This window comes from Mandrillus leucophaeus, unplaced genomic scaffold (assembly GCF_000951045.1).
Source record: "Mandrillus leucophaeus isolate KB7577 unplaced genomic scaffold, Mleu.le_1.0 Scaffold87, whole genome shotgun sequence".
NCBI classification, from domain to species: domain Eukaryota; kingdom Metazoa; phylum Chordata; class Mammalia; order Primates; family Cercopithecidae; genus Mandrillus; species Mandrillus leucophaeus.
The window spans coordinates 2578895-2592352 of NW_012109474.1; the positions used below are offsets into that span (position 1 = coordinate 2578895).

Genomic DNA, 13458 nt, shown 5'->3' on the forward strand with positions numbered 1-13458 from the left:
AAAAAAAAAAAAAAAAAAAGGAATTAGTAACCCAAGTTTGTGTTCCATCTCTGCCTTTTTACCAACTGTGTGACCTTGAGCAAGTCAGTTAATCTGGTTGGGTCTTGGGATCATGATCTGTAAAGTGAGACAGTTGTACTAAATGATCTCCAAGGTTTATTTTAGTTTTAATACTATAGATCTATGCTGTCCAATATGGTAGCAACCAGCTACGTGCGGCTATTGAGCCCTTGAATATGGCTAGTCAGAACTGACGTGTGCTATAAGTGTAAAATACACACTGGATTTCAAAACAAAAATGTAAAATATCTCAATAATTTTTTTTATATTGGCAACATGTTGAAATGACAATATTTGGATATGTTGGGTTAAGTGAAATATATTAATTTCTTTTAAAAAATGTTTTTACTTATTTATTTGGGTAGAGATGAGGTCTCCTTATGTTGCCCTAGCTGGTCTCAAACACCTGGCCTCAAGCCATCCTCCCACTTTGACCTCCCAAAGTGCCAGGATTACAGGCGCACCCAGCCACTTAATTTTAATTTCATGTGTTTCTTTTTACTTTAATAATAGGGTTACTAGGAAACATAATATTATATATGTGCTGCTAGGGACTGAATTGGGACCCCCTCAAATTCCTGTGTTGAAGCTCTAACTCCCCATGATGTATTTGAAGTTGGGCCCTGGGGGAGATCATTAGGTCTAGATGAGGTTATGAGATGAGGCACCATGATGGGATTAGAGTTGTTACTGGAAGAGACATCAGCATTCTCTCTCTCTCTCTGCCACATGAGGACACAGTGAGAAGGCAGCCATCTATAAGCCAGAAAGAGGGCCCTCACCAGAAACCGACTATGCCAATATCCTGATCTTGGTCTTCTAGTCTCCAGCACTATGAGAAAATAAGTTTCTGTTGTTTAAAACCACTAAGTCTATGGTATTCTGTTCTGGCAGCCCAAACTGACCAAGACATGCGGGTTGTGTTATATATTTCTGTTGGACAGCATTGGTCCAGGTATCTGGGAACTCCTACATACCAGCCCGCCTTCTGGCACTTGTAACTTTCTGCATTGTGTCTGTGAGAGCACAGGCATGGTCTCCAAGCCAGTGTTTCCTCCCTAGCAGCTGCTCAAGAAGTTTCTGGCAATTAAGTCATTTTCTTACTTGTAAGAATATAAACAGTCTCTGGATAATGTATGTAAAAGAGGACCTCATTAAGATAATATTGGGTAACAACTGGAATCTCTGCAGGGCAGAAGAACCAGGCTTGGAGGATATACTCAGGCAGACAGCAATGTCCCAAATCCCACTGCAGACTCGCCTGGGGGTGACTCTACTGCTGCACCAGAGAACCAGAGTGGGCTGCCCACTGGCAGACTGAGTATGTGCTTCCAGCCTCATTAGCTTCCAGTTCAGAGTTCGGTTGAGTTTGAATCGGGGACTAGCTGCCAGGGAGGTTGGGAAGGTGAGCAATTGCTTTTGAGCTTTTTTTTAGTGGAAAGTGGGGTGTTATCATAAGCAGAAGATTTATTCCTTTAACACAGGAAGGGTCTTTCGATGCTGGGCTGCCAAATAAGGACTGGAACCCTTTCTTTGTGTTGCCTGAGACCTTGAAATTTTGTCTGCAACACAGCTGAAGTTCCACCAAGACTCCTCAGCTGGAACTCCTCCAGGCGAGAGGCTCTTCAGATCTCCTTGTTCTTCTGGGAAGTATGAAGCAGAACAGTTGATGCTACAATTATAATTTCATGATGTCCTTTCAAAGTTCTTGCATGATATTTTAGTGTAGAGACACAGGAGGGCACTCTAACCAACTAGCAATAAAACATAAATGGTTTCACAGTCTTGGCCGTTAAAAAATGGATGTTGATTTGTCGAACCTGTAAAACACAGGTTTTTCTTTCTTTCTTTCAATTTATTTATTTATTTATTTGAGACGGAGTTTCACTCTTGTTGCCCAGGCTGGAGTGCAACGGCGTGATCTTGGCTCACCACAACCTCCGCCTCCCAGGTTCACACCATTCTCCTGCCTCAGCCTCCCGAGTAGCTGGGATTATAGGGATGCGCCACCACGCACGGCTAAGTTTTTTGTATTTTTAGGAGAGACAGGGTTTCTCCATGTTGGTCAGGCTGGTCTTGAACTTCTGACCTCAGGTGATCCACCTGCCTCCACCTCCCAAAGTGTTGGGATTACAGGTGTGAGCCACCGCGCCCGGCCAGGTTTTTCTTTTTTTTCTAGGCAGGATAACTAACTTTGCAGGACTACCTTCCAACAATACCCTGCAAAATACCCTAGCTTCCGTGGGGGTATCTCACCTCTGACAAAGGCTCTCAAGACACACCCTCCACATTATCCAGTTAATGTTCTAGGGACCGTGACTGTGAGCAACTCAGAACAGGGAAGGAGTTTTTTTCTTCTGTTGTCCAGGCTGGAGTTTAGTGGTGTGATCATGGTACATTGCAGCCCTGAACTCCTGGGCTCAAGGACTCCTTCCACCTCAGCCTTCCAAGTATTAATAGCTTGCCCCACAGGAGTACCACTTTGCCGGGCTAATGAAAAAAATTTTTTTGGTAGAGATGGGTGTCTATGTTGCCAGGGTTAGGGAAGAAGATTTTTGACTATAGCTTACCCACAGCCTCAGCCACAAGACCGGGTTGCCAAGGGCTCACATTTAAAGGTCAGTTGGCCAAATTGAACCTAGAGCAGAGAAGAGAGACCCGGTTGTCTTGAGACTTTCTTCACCTCTGCAGCCTGTCCCCATGACTCAGTTTTCCCGTCTGTAAAATGGAGATAACATTAGACCTGTCTGTATAGTTTGCTCATGAAGAGAGAGAGTGGGAACAACATAGCTGGGAGTGACATTTACCATCGCATACAGACCATTGAATTCCATACTCAAAAACTAAAGCCAGCCTGCGTCTTGTTAATGAATGATAGCACACGGGAGGGACAGAGCGTGCTCTGCTGGCAGCTGGAGTAACAAAAGTAACGAGGCGAGGTAGGAACAGGATCTGCTGGCTCCGGCTCGGTTTCCTCACACAGGTCCCTCCAGCTGGAGCCACGACAATAGGGAGGAAGGGGCGCGGGGCTGCTGCGGGGCTTTTCCCTCCCCAGGCAGGGGCAGGACCTGTTCCGGGTGACTGCAGGGTTACTCGCGGTCAAGGGTATCGCCTTGAAGAGCCGGCTCCTCCTGGCTGGAGCGAGGCTGGATGGCGGGGCGCAGCCTCTCAGCCTATCTCTCTCGCATCCGCCCTGCGTCCGCAGTGGCTGTTGGCGCAGCAGCCCCGCCGGTGTTCCGGGCTCAGTCCCCGCTCCCCAGCGCCAGACGCAGACTCTGGGCCAAGTTCTCCTTCCGCTCGCTGCTTTCTGCCCCAGGACCCGGATCAATAAAGGGAAGGAGAGCCGGGAGGAAATGATGGAGAACAGAGAGAAAGGAGGTGCTTGATTTCGCTCACCAAGCAGTTAGTGCTCACCGGCAGACACCGGGTGCTGGTCACGCGTCTCAGACACCAAATCTCGGCTCGCTGGTCCCTTTGAGGAGGTCGCCTGGGGTTCCCGCAGCCCTCCACCCCACCGTAGGAGAGTGCCTACCACGAGCTCCGCGCCGCGCTAAGTGCTTTGCTACGTGAACTCCTAGCTTTCCCAACATCCCTAAGTCGCGGATACGTTATCACCCGCGTATTGCGGACGAGAGAACCGCCTCGGAGAAGCTGGCTGGCTCGCTTGGAGTTTTGCAGCTAGTGGCGGAGCCAGGATTCCGAGCAGGTACTGTGCGATCCGCCAGCGCCGGCCACAGCTCACAGCCCCTTAGCTCCGCTGGGTTATTGTGCTGTCGCGGCTTCTGCACCTGTTGCGGCCTTCGCTAGGCGGGAGGGGACGGAGAAGAGGAGGACCAAGGGGCTGAGCAGGTGGCTCTCCTTTGACGGACTCCCGGCCCAGAGCGTGGGTAGACCACTCCCAGAGTGTGGCTTTGCGCCTTGGAGAGGGTGCTCTCCTTCTCCAGGGATCGCGTCCCCAGCGGACGCAGGGTTTCGGGGAAATGTCCGTCTCCGCCACTTGGGGTGGCAGGGGCGAGAGGAGGATCTGGAGGTCCGGGGGAGGGCAGTGGGAGAAAGCTGGGGCTGCTGGAGTCGCAGCTGCCGGCTGAGCGGGCCGGGGAGGAAGCGGGGCTGAGCGTGCGGCGTCCACGCGCTGAGTGTGCAGCGCTTTCATTCAAACTTTCTCCAGTCTCGGTTCCGGCGTCAGCAAGGTGTGACCAATCAGAATCCAGAGACGGGAATAAATTATGCAAATCACCATCTGGCGATGGGTCAGATGACTCCCATACTTTTAAAAACTACCTCTGTAGGAGCGTGACAGCAGCGAGCCCTTGCTTCCCGGCGGCTCAGGACGAGGGCAGATCTGGTTCTGGTGCAGGCGGTTCACATTCGCTCCCTGCCACCGCCCGCGGCTCCGTGCCGCCAAGTTTTCATTTTCCACCTTCTCCGCGTCCAGCCCCCCAGCCCCTGGCCGAGAGAAGGGTCTTACCGTCCCGGATTGCTGGAAACACCGAGAGGTGGTTTTTGTTTTTAAAACTCCTGTTTCTGGGGAGGGGGTGTGGCGGGGCAGGATGAGCAACTCCGTTCCTCTGCTCTGTTTCTGGAGCCTTTGCTGTTGCTTTGCTGCTGGGAGCCCCACACCTTTTGGTCCAGAGGGACAGCTGGAAGGTAACGTGCATTTATTTTTATTCCACCCAGTCACTTCTCTGTGCTGGGTCCCCTCTGTCTTGCTGATTCTTCAATCCCTCCTTGTTCCTCTGAAATTCTTCCTTTCCCACTGTGCTGCCCATTTTCTTCTCCAGTCCGCCTTGGAGTCCACTTGTCTCTCTGCGTGTCTGATGGGAGCATCCCCGGCAAGTCATGCAAAAGGCAAAGGCTGGCAGGCTGCGCTGGCTTTTGCCAGCCCTCTCACCCCCACCTCCTTCCCTCAGACCGTGCTGGTGCTGTCCAGCCAGCCGACCGGCCTGGCAGCAGCTCTGAAACCTTGTCCTCATGCTTGAACCTGGCGGTTTGAGAGGCAAGAAGGTTGTTAGAGCTCTGTCTGCTGGAGCTGCCTTTCAATTTTGTTGTAGGTGTCTTGAAAGTTCAGGTGGCAGGGTAGCTGGCTTTGGCTTGATTCGTGCTTGCAGGGAGTATCTGGTGGGTCACTTGTGCTTAGAAGCTGCAGGGCCTATTCCCCCAGGTTGCCAGCCTTTTCCTCTTTAACACTCTTGTGCTCCCCCGACTCTTCCTCTTCCCACTTTTCCTCCCTTTCCTCCTCCTGGCATTTAGCTTTTCTTCCTTTTGGGTTCTCTATGGCAGCCTTTTCCAGTGGCAGCTTGCCCTAGGGGAGCCAGAGTCAGTCAGCTCTGGGGGAGTCAGAGTCAGAGTCAGAGTCAGAGTGAGAACTAAGTCAGCTGATTAAGCAGTGGAGGGCTGGGGAGCCCCTAAACTGAACCCCATCATCTCATTTTCTAGTCTGCTGAGGTTGTGCCAAATGGTCTGTGTCCACTTGTGTATGTGTGGGAGGGTTACTGTGAATGAATGGAAAGCTTTCCTTTACTCAACATGCTTCCAACTCTGGTGCTAACTAGAAGCATTGTCTGGGGGCAGGTCTCATCTCTGGCTCCTCACCTGTAAAATGCTAAAGTTCCTTTTAACTTCTGTGTTCTGGGCCTCTGAGTATGTGTGAGTCATTTCCTCCAATCCAAAAAGTATTTACTGCATACCTACTTAGTGTCAGACACTATTCTGGGAGCAGGGGAGAGAGCAGTGGACAAAATAGATGGCAATCTCTGCCCTCGTGACACTTACATTTCAGTGGTGGGAAGACAGACAGTGCACTGATTAAAATACCAGTGGTGCTCAGTATTATGGAGAAAAATCAAGCAGAGGAGGAAGGTGGGGGATGCTGGTGGGGGAAGGTGGCACGATTTTATGATGTGGTCAGGGAAGGCCTTTCTGGAGAAGCTAACCATTGAGCAAAGAGCTCAAGGGGGTGAGAGAAGGAGCCATGAGGACATCTGGGTGAGGAACAATCAGAAAGTCCCAGAGGCTGAAGTGACCCACGCCAAAAGTAGTAGGAATGCAGCTAGAGAACTTTGGGGTCAGAGCCGTCAGATGCTAAGGGGAAGAGTCTTTGTCCATATGCGGGTTTATCCGCAGATCTGTCTCAGGAAACCAGGAGCCTCCTTTTCTCCTAGATTTCCCCATCTGGCCTCTGTGTGAGTGGCTCTCTGGGTAGAAGGTGGGGAGTTGCTGAACTCATTATGTCCGTGGTTCAAATTTCTGCTGGTTGGGGCTTTTGTTCATTACTTTCATGACAGTTAACCTGATTTCCGCTCATGTGCATTTAGCAGCATTTTCTGGAACCTTATCCCTCTTATATCTGCTGCATTCTTCCCCCCTCCCTCTCCTTTCCCTCCACCCTCTCCACCGCTGTATCTCTTTCCTTTTGGTGTCTTTTTCCTTTTGCTTCTTAACTCTGAGATAAATTAACTCCAAGATGACCATTTGGCATCTTTCCCTGCTGGGTGATAGGAGAATTTGATACTCCAACGTCCTAGCCAGTTATCCAGTGATGCATCCCAGGATGGCTGAAAGAGCACTGGGTGGGGTCCATTTATGACTTTCTGAAACAGTGTCATGATGACAGCACCTACCTAGTGTTAAGCCACAGGGGCCATCAGTGACATGAGCTGCACTTTGGGAGCAGGGCCGTCTCCGAGGTGGCACTGTGCATGAGCAGTAAAGCTGGAAGGGGGGATTTTTGTTGCTTTTAGGAGTTTCTCCATGGCTTTAGTCACTTACTTAACAAACCAGATGAATGCCTGGCACATGCCACCATTAGAAAGGGCACTGAGGATGCCTGAGGTTCCCCAGATGGGAACACTAGGGGAAGCCTATTTTCCAACAGGTCAACAGCCTCTTGCCTCCAATTCCAAAATCCACAATCTCTCAAAATTGGAAAATGCATTTGGTAACTTGTTTGGCAGCAAGACCTGGCCTTACCTGATCTGAACTTATTTGGCAGCAAAAAGCCTGAGATAACAGGAAGCTATTGGTTATCTTTATGTTTGCCCTCAAATGTGAGTGGTTATGTATTTCTCTGCAGAAATTTTAGGGTGATCCAGGGGGAATAGCCCAGGCCCCACTGAAAGCATCATATAATATATGGTGTATGCTCCATAATGCCTTTCTAAAATCTGAAAACTTCTAAATTCTGAAATTCACCTGGTTTTAAGCATTTCAGAAGAAGAATTGAGAACCTGTGATCTAAAAGTAGGAAGGAAGTAGAACTCCTTTTGATAGGAAAGAAGAGGGAAAAGCCAGAGAGAGATCTATTTATTTCAGAGTGACAGTAATTAATACTAGTGACTAATTAATACTCTTTAAGTATAAATGAGATGTCCTTTTTTATAAAATCTTCACAGTTTTTGTGGGAGGTGAAAAGGGAACATTCAGCAGATGTAAAAAGTGAAACCCAGATGGCTTAAGCAATTTGCTCACGATTGAACTAGAATCAGACTCCAGGTCTCTCACTCCCCAAGTCTGCTAGATGCACCTATGCTCTGTTCTGTCTCCCCAGATGAGCTCCACAAACCCAAAGCTATACAGACTGAGGTCAAACCTTCTGTGAGGTTTAACCTCCGCACCTCCAAGGACCCAGAGCATGAAGGATGCTACCTCTCCCTCGGTCACAGCCAGCCCTTAGAAGACTGCGGTTTCAACATGACAGCTAAAACCTTTTTCATCATTCACGGATGGACGGTGAGCCCGGGGAGGGAGCTCTGTGGCTTTATACAAGATTTGATTCCCTTTGTTTTGGTCAATTAGAAAGAATTCTGGTGTTTCCAGATTCCAAACCCTCTTCCCCCCTTTCCTTGTGGGCTGCTTGTATTTCAGACAGCTGTGAAGAATGTAACGGGCATTCACTAAGGGGCAATCTGGACTCCAGCAGGGTGGTATTAATGCTGGCATACAACGGGCTTTCAGAAAGTGGCTCTCCTGAGGGCAGCAGCCCAGCTCCACTGGCTCTTAAGGACCCCTCTAATTACACTTAATTACGCTGGTGAACCACTGCCTGGAGGGGGCTGTCCTGCCGTGAGAGCTGAGCTTGACTAAAGCAACTTGACTGGCTCCGAGAACCTATGAGTAGCCAGCTGGCCTGGATTGCCGGCTGCCCTTGGCATGATGCCCTCCTGTTTGCATAGAGATAGCCCCGTTTAAAGGCACTGGGGCTCTTTATGTGCTCTAGCTGAGCAATTCACATTGAAAAGCTCATGACAAACTTCAACAAAAAAGGGCTTTAGTGCTCAGCTTCAGAAGCTTTTGACCAGCCAGGGATTTATTCATTCATATAATGACAGTCTGTAGGGAAATGGCACTATGAAGTGAGCAGATTTCTGCCTGGGCTAATTGGAAGGGGACAGTCCTCCTCTTAATGATGAGAAATTCGTATCTGTTACATGCTTTTGGGGTCTTTAAGTCTGTCATCCATGGTTGAGGTCAGGGGTAGGAGAGGGCAGGTGTCTGCCTACCTAGTTGAATGAAGAGATGATTAAGAGCCTGTCTAACTGTGCTCATCACACAACCTACAATCAGAATCATATGTTTGAATCTTTTTAAGGCACCCTGTCAAAATGCAAATACAAGCTGCCTGCGACTTACAAATGGGTTGCATTCCAGAAAGTTCTTTTGTAATCTGTTTGGAACTTGGAACAGCAGTTTCCCATAGAAGCAAGATTGTAAATGGTGTTTGGGTTCCCAGGCTAGGCACAGAAAATCTATTTATTTGATAATGTGCATGTGGATAGGTTTACAACTGGACCTAGTCGCCATTTATAACTTTGTTTCTGTGGGAAAATATGTTCTGAGTTGTAATTTGGGATTCCGGGGACAGATTCTCCCTACTCTGGGGTCGGGAAGGACGGCAGAGATGGGTTGTGGGAAGGGGTCATTTGTTAACTCTGCATTCACCTAGGAGACAGCATCTCCCTGCATCTCTAAGAGAGAAGCTAATTCTCCAGGACAACCCTCCCCACTGCCTTTGAAGGATGGACCAGGCCACTTGCCTGCCTGTAACAGGGACTCAGACCAGCCTCATGCCAGTATCACCCTTAACACATATCTCACAGTGGCCCCAACAGACAGTGGGGCAACAGCATAGGACATTAGCTAGGAAAGTTTTGATGGGAAATACTGGGGATGTGAAGAGCAACGGAAGACAAATACCTGCAGAGTGATTCTGCCTGTGCTGGTCCTGCTCATGTGCAAATGTCTGGTCCCTGAGCAGCCAATGTGCAGGCTCTAAAATTGTCTGGGGGCACTGGGCATGGTGGCTCATGCCTGTAATCCCAGCACTCAGGGAGGCCTAGGTGGGAGGATCGCTTCAGCCCAGGAGTTCAAGACCAGCCTGGGCAACATAGTGAGACCCTGTTGCTGCAAAAAATTTAAGAATTACCAGGCATGGTGGCGTGTGCCTGTAGCCCCAGTTACTCTGGAGGCTGAGGTGGGAGGAGGATGGCCTCAGCTTAGGAATTCGAGGCTATCTTGAGCTGAGATGGTTGTCAGTGCACTCCAGCCTGGGCAATAGTGAGACCCTGAGTCAAAAAAAAAAAAAAAAAAATCGGTTGGAGAGAGGGTCATATAGAACGGAATTTCATATTTTTTAGGATTTCTGAAACCAAGAATAAAAAATAACTTCCACTTTTCTCTGCAGATGAGCGGTATCTTTGAAAACTGGCTGCACAAACTCGTGTCAGCCCTGCACACAAGAGAGAAAGATGCCAATGTAGTTGTGGTTGACTGGCTCTCCCTGGCCCACCAGCTTTACACGGATGCGGTCAATAACACCAGGGTGGTGGGACACAGCATTGCCAGGATGCTCGACTGGCTGCAGGTACTGGGGGATGACAGGGAGTCTCCTGTTGCCAGCAGGATCTCAAACCCCAATTTTCTTAAGAAATACAGGTCATGCATCTGTTGTCATGAACTTCTGGAGTCTGATAAAAATCTTTGAGATTATAAGTTTTATTGAATTAAGTATTGCTTGGACTACTTGAAAGCTGGGACTTTTCAAGAGCCTTTTAATTATTGATAGATCTCTGGATTTTTCCTGATACTTTTGCGGAAAATTGGCCTTGTGGGTTGTTCCTTCCTGTCTTAGAAACAGATACCCTTAGGCTGGTTGGGGATGGCCAGGAACCAGGCCAAGCTTGTGATCTGAAATTCCTACAGAGCCTGCTCTTGTCTCTGAAGCATGGCTGTGTTGAGGGTGGGGAGGGGGTTATTTCAAAGATGCAGCCTAATATCTCTTTTTTTAATCTCGGTTCACTGCAACCTCCACTTCCCGGGTTCAAGTGATTCTCCTGCCTCAGCCTCCCGAGTAGCTGGGACTACAGGCGCCCGCCACCACGCCCGGCTAATTTTTTGTATTTTTAGTAGAGACGGGATTTCACTGTGTTAGCCAGGATGGTCTTGATCTCCTGACCTCATGATCCGGCCCGCCTAGCTTCCCAAAGTGATGGGATTACAGGCATGAGCCACTGCGCCCCGCCTCTTCACCACCACGCTCCCCTCTCTTAGATACTGCCGGAAAGAACAGGAAACATGTAGGGAACAGCCACATACGCAGCCTCCAGTCATACCCTCCACCCTGCCCCCGTGCTTGGCATTTTCAGTGCCACCGTGTCCTTTTGGCCTCCCCTAAACTGACTGTGACCCACACATGGGGCATCACCAGCAAAGCCAGTGGGGCCCTGGGGAGTCTTTGTGCCCACAGCCCCTGCATCTCCTCCTACACCGTGATTGAGTTGTTGAATTGCTGGTGACTCTGGATCTCCCGACCCTGCTCTTCTGCTCACATACTTTGGTGACTTTCTGCAGGAGAAAGATGATTTTTCTCTCGGGAATGTCCACTTGATCGGCTACAGCCTTGGAGCGCATGTGGCTGGGTATGCTGGCAACTTCGTGAAAGGAACGGTGGGCCGAATCACAGGTGAGCTCCGCTTCCATCACCAGTAGCCGGTGATTGCCGGGCTCCCTCAGCTACACTGAGCCAGAATGCTCCCAAAGGAGGCAGCGGAGTGAATCATCGAGAGTTAGCTTTAGAAGGAACCTGGAATGCATCTAATTCAAAACCTCCCAAATGTTCTTTTTAGTCACAAGAACCTTTTTTTTTTCAGATTGAACTCGCACAGGTTCCCAACATATGAGACATGGAGAGAGAGGGGGGTGCTGTGGGTGGTGGGGTGGGTATATGGCGGGTTGTGTTAGCCTTGCCAGTGTGGGCTTTCTCCCTCCCTGGAGGCATCTCAGAGTCTCAGAGCACCAGGGAACACAGTTTGAAAACCATGGGTCTGGTCCAACAGGTGAGGAAACAGATACAGAGAGGTGAGGCAACTTGCCCAGGGGCAAACAGGTAACAACTCAAGAGCAGAAGCTGGATGGAGTCCTGGCCCCAAAGCTTTTGGGTGTTCACTTCAGGTCTCCACCCAAAGACTCAGGGCAAAAGAATGAATAGTAGATTTTAGTTTGAATTCTGCCTCTGATTTCTATCTTGTCTCGCAATAGCCTCTTTCCCATGTTAAGGTAGCATATTTATGAATGATAGCTACCAATTTAGAACGGGTGGTTCAACTTTGTAATAAAAGGAAACTTTCTGATATTGGTCCCCAGGGGGTCAATAGAAAATTGAATTTTCCATGTTGAAAACTGCATCTTCGTGAGCTTTTAACATGAGAGTTTGGATTAAATCATTGAATGATTGTGAAAAGTGTCAAAGGTTTTCTTTCTCATTGATGGGCCCCTCAGGTATATACACAGAGCGTCCCCTATGCTACAGTTTGTTGCCCTGAACTTCTATCGTCCTTCCAGCATCATTTTATTTATATTTACCCCTAACTTCCCCCTTACTCCCAAGACTCTAAGGGTGATCACCTAGAAGGAAAGATCTGAACAATTCCTTGTCCTGCAGCATTTTCATTTTAAAACAAAACTCAGGTTGGGTGTGGTGGCTCACACCTGTAATCCCAGCACTTTGGGAGGCCGAGGTGGGCGGATCACTTGAGGTCAGCAGTTTGAGACCAGCCTGGCCAACATGGTGAAACCCTGTCTCTACTAAAAATACAAAAATTAGCCAGGTGTGGTGGCGGGTGCCTGTAATCCCAGCTACTTGGGAGGCTTAGGCAGGAGAATTGCTTGAACCCAGGAGGTGGAGGTTGCAGTGAGCCGAGATTGTGCCACTGCACTCCAGCCTGGGTGGCAGAGAAAGACTCTGTCTCAAAAAAAACAAAAGAAAACTCAGGTAGAAGAGAGTCCTTAGCTAAATAACGATTTGGTAAAGGTAGAATTTCAGATTTCAGTGACAAGCTGATAAGGTAGAATTTTAAAAAGAATGTTTGTGAAGTTTTCCTGGCTCTCCTGAATCCTGTCCCTGGGCTTGAGTCTAGTATGTGCGTGCACACACATGAACATGCATGCACGCAAATGCCTGTTGATCCAATGATTTGATTCATCCCAGCTTGAGAGCTTTATTTTTGATTTCCAAGACTGCGGGTCTTGAGCTGCCCAAAGTGGGCTATGCTTGTGTGACCACCCATGACTGCCTATTAACCCCTTGCTGGTGCAAAGCAGTTTGACCTGAAGCTACTTGGGTTCCATTGTCTGAGCGCCTCTTCCTAGCCCCTGAATGAGAGGTGTGATGTTTCAGATCCAGGCGGCTGAGTTCAAATTTCAGCAGACACCAGAGTCAGGCCCAGGATGTCAGTAACAATGACAAACTACAGATCTTGCCTTTCTCTATTTCTAAATCTGAAATGAGATAGGGCTAGGGACGGAACTTTCCAGTTCTTTCCCCCTGCCTGTTTGAGTGGCATCTGCTGGGGTGAGGGCTTTTCTCCTGAGGATGGCAGGGGAGCCAGGCAGAATGCTAACTAGTGCTCTGGGATATTTGCATGGAGCATGATGCCCACATGCCCTGAGCATGGCCCCTTCCCTCTGGCCTTTTTCTGTAGAGCAGGGGCCTGGCCTCTGTCCAGTTGCCAAGCAGCACCCCTGACACATGCTATTGTGTATGTCTGTTGGGGGAGGCTATGTCCTCTTCTCTCCCCTTGGTAGACTTCTCATGGACCTGTGGACCAGGTGATCACAACTGGTAAGAGGACAGATTGAGGCTCGCATAGGGTCCTGCGTCCAGTGATGCCACTATGCCAAGGCCACCAGGCAGTCCTTAGCCTGGGCCTTGCAAGGGAATATCTGAACCCCAATCTTGCTTGGACCAGAGGGTGTGGATGGGGGTTTGCTAGAGTTTTACTTTCTTAGGCTTCTGAGAGAAGCCTGTGATATACTAGGAAAGAGGTCATATATTTATAATTGAACCTGTGCCTTGTTTGCTATAATCAGGTAAGCAAGCAGATGAATTTATTCAAGAAATGCATC

The 13458-nt window shown here is 49.0% G+C and overlaps 1 protein-coding gene across 2 annotated transcripts in view; it reads left to right on the plus strand.

Annotated features, from left to right (window-relative positions):
• Nucleotides 1–4332: 4332 nt before the first annotated feature.
• Nucleotides 4333–13458, plus strand: part of LIPG (lipase, endothelial) — a 29191-nt gene continuing 20065 nt past the window's right edge. For both annotated transcript variants that reach the window (XM_011969012.1, XM_011969013.1), the window contains exons 1-4: nucleotides 4333–4707; nucleotides 7607–7788; nucleotides 9740–9919; nucleotides 10906–11017. In XM_011969012.1, the coding sequence (XP_011824402.1) occupies nucleotides 4611–4707; nucleotides 7607–7788; nucleotides 9740–9919; nucleotides 10906–11017 (571 nt within the window). In that variant the 5' untranslated portion in view covers nucleotides 4333–4610. The remainder of the gene's footprint in view (nucleotides 4708–7606; nucleotides 7789–9739; nucleotides 9920–10905; nucleotides 11018–13458) is intronic.